General features: G+C 34.3%; 2 protein-coding genes across 2 annotated transcripts; both read left to right on the forward strand.

Annotated features, from left to right (window-relative positions):
- Positions 1-360: 360 nt before the first annotated feature.
- On the forward strand, positions 361-3,219 carry LOC134270487 (stimulator of interferon genes protein-like; the record flags this gene model as incomplete). The annotated part of the gene is made up of 5 exons (XM_062752711.1): positions 361-590; positions 775-873; positions 1,318-1,550; positions 1,957-2,143; positions 2,575-3,219. Coding segments are annotated over 5 exons (1,033 nt in total), but the record flags the coding sequence as incomplete, so codon positions are not given.
- Positions 3,220-3,239: 20 nt separating this feature from the next.
- LOC134270488 (uncharacterized) lies at positions 3,240-5,038 on the forward strand. Its single transcript, XM_062752712.1, has one exon. It carries the CDS (start codon positions 3,452-3,454, stop codon positions 4,874-4,876), a length of 1,425 nt encoding a protein of 474 aa, XP_062608696.1. The 5' UTR covers positions 3,240-3,451; the 3' UTR covers positions 4,877-5,038.
- The last annotated feature ends 1,945 nt before the right edge of the window (positions 5,039-6,983 follow it).

Below are 6,983 nucleotides of genomic sequence, written 5' to 3' on the forward strand. Positions count from 1 at the left end.
GATTAAAGGAATAAGTGGTATGTTTTAAAAATCCTCTCACAAATCTCGGCACTGATAATTAAATGGGGCTACATGTAAAATCTAGGAATGGTATTCCCCCAGCAAAAATCTTTTAAATAATGCTTCTACGGAACGGCACTGAAGGCCATGTTAGACATACTGATTTTAAAACATTCAAAAGAGTGGATAATCGAATCCCCTTGAGATTAGTATCAGCCAAAATATGAAGTCAATTTTTTTCCCCAAATTTTCGACTTCTTTTAAACTCTTCATATGTAGAAAAGCTTTGTCGAGGTGACTTGGGTGAGCATTGTGTTCCATGGGTCTCATGTTTAACACAAAATGACGTATTTCTTTCAGTTCCCGGCATGTGGTTCTGGTGATTTCGCCGTCCTCCTTACAAAGCGAGTGGAGCAAGTTTGAGATGGTGATGGCCGTGGACGATTCCCATATCCGGAACCGTGTTTGTCTAGTTCCGGTCCTGCTCGGCGGGGTCAAGCTTGCTAAGTCTTCCGCCTCCTCTCACTTATTAACTGTGAGACTCAGTGAAAATTTCGAGAATATTCATGATATAATCCAGGCCATTAAAAGTAAGTACACATGTGCTCGAATTTTCCCCCATATTTTTATAATCACGACAATAATAAACATTGATAACAAAGTTACAGAAAACAAAATGGAATAAAATGGAAAAAATGAAATTACTTCTACATGAATGTAATAAAAGAGAAACGTTGCATTTGAACTCAATTCTGTTGTCACTTTCATCAACAGATTCAGACTACACATGGGAGTCCCTACTACCTGTGGGAAATCTGGCGCATGGTTTTGCCTGGGGATATTATTTTGGATACCTTAAAATCATTTTACCGAGTATGTAAATTAATTGTTAATTGGTTTTCGCATTTTAACTCGTTCTCTCTCTCTGTCTGTCTGTCTGTCTCTCTATCTCTCGTTAGAATCCCTGACAATGGTAAATGATACGAATATACTAAATAAATATCTAAATCATTATGGAATTGCAAACTTTCTTTGGTGTTCAAAATTCTACCTTTCAGAAACCATCCTTAAAACTCTATACAAATTTTTGTCTCCTTGATTCCTTTTTTTGTTTAATTTTGAATAAAAAATAAAATCTTTCAGATGTGCCGAACGTTGCTAGGTTATGAAACCGTTTCTAGCTTTGCTTTTTTGTCTCTTTTTAAAACAAAACTAATAAACAGAGCTGAATTATGAATGCTTTGTCTGAAATACAGTGATGCAATATACACATTTATCGCATTTTTCTTCAATAAATGCATCATATTGATTTTCAAGATTTAAACGCAAGAGCGAGAGAATGGCGGAATGAAAATGGCAAGGACGGGAAAATGAGCGATAAATTGTTTTTGCTATTTCCACGAAGCTGCCGATGTGGTGATTCCCTATCTGACGAATATCCACTTATCGAACACGTGGGTCATCTTCCTGTTATTACTAAAAATAGAGCTGGGACTGTAGCTCGCCAGTATAGGAATAGCATATACAGTGTAAAAGACGATAAAGGTGTTGTGAGTATATTTCATTGTTATCATTGATATTCCTCTATAGATTACGGTGGATGTGTTTATTTAATATTTATTTTACGTGTGTTATCATAGCAAGAATTTAACGTTCACTACGCTCACTAATACTAAATAGTAACAGAGATTCGGTGATAACTGATTGAAGGATGGGTATGGAAAAAAACTTATCAATCTGTAGGCGTTTAGAGAGTGATAGACATGATTAATAATACATTTTTTTATCTCGTCATGGATTATGAATTATAAATGATAAAACCAAATGATAAAGGGAAAAGTCAACATCCTTGCTGTACATCACTTTTATATTTAATAGAACAAAAGAAATGTTGCTTACTTTAAAAATAAATTTATTGTTGAAAAGATCCATTTAAAACTTTACGTTTAATTATAGGAATATTACTTCGTTGGTGAATATGTTACGGTTATTCATACTATGTATGAAATGGAGCAAAATGCTAAGACAGGCCTACAGACGGGAGAAAAGTACATACAAGCCATGAGGTTCTACCTAGCAATAAAAGATATTCTAGATAAGGATCCTGAGTGCTCGAAAAACTATAAAATTATATTTTACGATGGTATAGTATAATTATCAAAAGCATATAATTTTGTTCTCTAGAAAATTAAGTAAGGTGTGGAACAAAATTTAAACTACCTTGCTCTTTATAATTTGTACTTGTTATATTTGCTGTCAAAATTATCAACTAGAAAGCAAAAAAAAAGCTTTAATTTTTCATGAAATTATTAATGGACAACAACACTAAATTTGTTTCATATAACGTGTATAACTAAGTGTTTAGTTACATGAAAAATAATTTTATTTCATATTTTGAATAGATAAATCTTTTTGTATAAAATATAACTTTGTTAAAAAAAAGAGTACATGTATTCAAAATGTACCTTTGTACTGAGCATTACGTGTTATCTTGCTCTATGCTTATCTTGCTGTAATTCTGTATCAGTACAACGATGATGCAACCGGATTGAAATTTCTGTAATTGCCTTTTAGATAAAAGCAACAGCTCTGAGAAGATACCACAGTTGATATGCAGGGAGATAAAGAAACAGATAAAAGAAGGATCACCAAATGACCGACTTACCGAGACCTCTTTTGACAGCCTCGAGCGGTTTCCCTCTATATGTGGACCCGATTTCAGTCTTTATTCCGTAGGAAATTTAATCAGTTCACATATGTCTAAGAATGAACCTTACATTCACAGAGATGAGAAAGGTCAATTGAAGACAGTAGAGCGAGGAAACCAACTTACAAATGTGTTCAATGAACCGACATGATATTGGGCCAAGAACCGAAAGTTTTTGCATGTTTTTGGTTCCAACGGTTATAGTACTGTTAAGACGGATGGGATTTTGTGTTAAAGTTTGACTTGGTTATTGATTGCCGTTGTCATCGGATAGAGAAGGGGACTCTTGCAAAGGAGAGTGCATGTACGCTTTATTGTAAACATTAACTCATATACAGTGAGTTAATTGTTCTTTAGGGGTGTATTTGAATACGAGTGTATAATGTGTATCCTCTGTACGTGTTATGAGGAGTAACAGATGTGTATACTAGTGTCTGCTTCCAGTGGAATCCATTCTACTCGTGACATACAGATTTAAAAATTTTACAATCTGTTTGTAGGATAAAGAAATATTTTCTTATACATGTTATATGTGTTCTTTTATGTATCAGTAAAAGATGTTACAATTATATTTTTGTTATTTCAAAATATCTTTTGATTAGTAGAAATGTAAGGATGTCCTTGATTAACCTATATTTGTAAAAACTTTCCTTTATCTATCAGAATACAACTTGTCAAATTCTAGGGGTCAATAGAGGTCGTGCCAAGTCTGATAAACAGTTCTGCATAGTTGAAAGGAATGGCATGGAAAATACACCGCCATTGAAAAGGTCTGCTTCTGTTTCAAGACAGCTGTCTGTGATGGCGGGTAGAGGGCGCTTCTTGAAACTACCCATAATCCTCGTATCACTTTCCATTGGAATACTGTGTGGTCATTTATTATTTCGTTTTTCGGGCTCTCGGTCGGATTCTGGATCACGTTTAAGGCGTCGTGGATCGTCAAAAAGTGAATCGTATTCTTCATTTCACATCCCTCCATCTGAAAGGGAGGGTCTCGGCATCAAAAAAGACATGAGCATACAGTTTAGAGACTATCAACCGAAGAACTACTTTATAAACGTTGGTGGGACTTATCCTAAAAGTATTGACATTTTTCTTCAAACATACCCAGACTCAGATTCCTTTTTGATTGTTTCTTTTATACCGGATGTGAGTTACGCGCCATTTTACCGAGCATTCGATAATCACACGTTGATAAGCCCTGCATGGGTAAGTGCGACAACGGAATCGGTAGAGAAAATAAGTTTACATCCGTTTGGTGAAAAGGAAATCATGGTTACACTTCCGGTTGTCGACATTGCCGCTTGGCTTCAGAATAATACCCACCCAGACGACTTTGTGATTGTGAAAATGGACATTCCTGACGACGAAGAAGAGGCTCTGATGTTTAAACTCGTTCATGCAGAGGCTGTGGAGTGGATAGATAAATACTATACTACTTTTCCGGAGAAGCAGCATTATAAATTACAACAAATTTCCGAGGTATACGGGCTGCAGATTTTTGGATGGAACGAGAAGAATGAATCATTTAGTGATTTTAATGACGTCAATCCAATTAAAGTTCCACCGGGAGCAGGTTTCATGAAAGAAGATTGTAAATCAACAAATTCCAGTGAAATTTTTGCACTTTTCTTGTATATTAAAGACATCTCCTTAAAATCTATACATGCGTTAAAAATGTTGAGAGGATTTGAAATTGAAAAGGAGGAGAAACCAAACGCTGGACTTTTTCTACCATATGATTTCTTCCTTTCTCATCGTGAACTTGCGGAGCACTTATTTACAGTTTTTAATGGCGGACTTTTTTGGGATGTACAGTGCAATCGAAACAAGTCGGACAGTCTGTTTCGAAATTCTGTGGTAAAAGTGTCTAACATCTTTTCAAAATTCCAAAAACCAATGATCTTACAGAATTTGATGTTTTCTGAAAAGAATGAAGAACTAGCAAAGTTCATTATTTTAACACGACACCAGACGGTGTTTCATAAGTCACGTGATATAGCATCAGTGATGTCATTTCCTGTTCAGGAGTCCTCTACATTTATTCCCGATTCTGGGATAATCTATTCACTGGACATTGGAAGTGACAATAACGACAAACTTGCTCTATATCTTCTGAAGAATTACGAAGAGCAGTTAATATCCGTGATAAAATGTGCTGTTCCATAAGAAGTATCGTGTAAATGTCCAAAAATGTTAATTCCATAATTATACAACTACAAAAATTGTTACTCATGTTTGTGTCTTTGAGGTTTTGATGACTTTGGATCAACAATAAAAGGAAGACTCCCAGTTGGCCCAGAATTATTACTGGACGAACTCCCCGGAATACTTGTAGTTTTGTACTTTTTGTCACATGAATTTGTTCGATAAATTATAAAGTTCAACACATGCATGCCTTGTAAAACTTAATAACTATGGAATGTATTGCTTCAGTCATAAGTTAATGCCGCTGGTGGTGTTTATATCGATATAATATAATTATATACATCCACTGAATATTATCCCCTGTATTTAGAATTAATTTTGGGGCTTTTGCAGAAAAAAAAAACGATTCGACTTAATTAATATTTCCAAGTACTGGAATTTCAGTAATGGTTCCTAAAATTAAATTATTTTTCTACAAAATTTAATTATTTTTCTACCTCTCTCTTTTCTTAGAAATTGTAGTAATTCTTTTTATCACCTTTTTAATCGGATCAAATATCCAATCACATGAGAACCAACCAGTACTCATTAACCTCCAGGTTGTAGACTGGTTAACCGCTGAAACATAAAGAAACGGAAGATTGGATTCTGATCATTTGGCTAAAAATAAACCCCTTTTGTCAACAGTAAGCCGTTTTTCTGTATAATTCTAAACTTCTTGAGATCTAAATGAGTCCTATGATCCGTGTCAAAAAGGCTCAACGTCAGACAAACGTTTGGAGAATCCGCTTTGCTATGTCACGTGACACTATTTGACCTTGCCACTTCAACTCTCGAATTCAAAGTGCCTATGACGCAATAGAATCGTTAGTATTTAAAGACAGTTTGTAAAAATAAATTTAGTCTGATTTTTCTCTGCAATGGCTATACATCAATACTTTTTTATGCACTTTGGATATTGCTTCGGAATCCTTATTTTTCTACTACCGGAGTCTGCTTCAGGTAACGTTTTATTAGTATCTTCTGATGATTTAAAAATTGAGATTAGGGTTGGAACTTCGGTCATACTTTTATGCCTCTTTAGCACTTCTTTGTTTTCAATATTGATCTTACCGTAACTTTTATTAAATTCTGAATCATGTATATGGCACTTCTAAAAAAGGTGCATTATGAATTTTTTATCTTTGGTCGTAATCAGATCATTTGGACTATGTCAAGGACACGAGAGGTTAAAAGTGGAAAATTCTTTTTTGATAGCTTTGTTTAAAAAGAAATTAACATAACTTTCTCAAAAAACGTCAAAAAAAGTCAAAAAACACATTCTGACTGCATACACAAATACTCTGAAGCTGACATCAGAAGGATGCTAGAGTTTCTGATTGACAATATCTATGGGTTTTTGGAGACCAGGTATTCCAACAATCTATTGGAATTCCCATGGGTACCAATTCGACATTTAGATATATCGAATTATCAATTAACAATGGTAATTTTCATTCCTACGTCGATACGATATATCCTGGTGAGCTTGAGATAAAAGATATTTTACTTGAAAAAGACGTTAGTGGTAATCTAACAACCAACCTACATGTATATGATAAACGTGATGATTTTAACTTTTCTATCGTCAACTTCCCCGGTTAGGGGTTGTCGGAGGTGAGTACAAATGTATCAGATTTTCATTACAAGATGGGATGGGACTTTGAACGAAAAAAATTATTCAATGCTAAATAAACAACATATCTACAATCGTACAATTTACTGAAAACTAAGGACAGGTTCTAGAGCCTACTGATATGATATGGAATTGTTTTGAATTTATCTCAATAAAATAAAAAGCATGTAAATTTAAAATGCGATGTTGAACAAGTTTCGTTATTTCTACCAGGTTTTTTTTAATGAGGCAAACCATGCTTTTATTTTCCTCCCGCAATATGCATGCAAAAGGGTGCAGATAATTTATTTACAAGTATTTTCAATTACCTGAATTATATAATTGGCGGCATAATTTACTGGGGTTTTATTTTTCCTTCATAAAAATGTTAGCAAAAAAGTAACGTCAAATAAATTTTCTAGAACTTCACGTAAAATAACGTCATTTTGACGTTACCGAAACTGACACCAACAC

This window comes from Saccostrea cucullata, unplaced genomic scaffold (genome assembly GCF_032062105.1).
Source record: "Saccostrea cucullata isolate Sc308-1 unplaced genomic scaffold, CSIRO_AGI_Scuc_v1 ctg18195, whole genome shotgun sequence".
NCBI lineage: Eukaryota > Metazoa > Mollusca > Bivalvia > Ostreida > Ostreidae > Saccostrea > Saccostrea cuccullata.

Excerpts from the sequence above, each read along its gene's own strand:
- LOC134270488 (XM_062752712.1), top strand. The coding sequence starts at position 3,452 with ATGGAAAATACACCGCCATTGAAAAGGTCTGCTTCTGTTTCAAGACAG.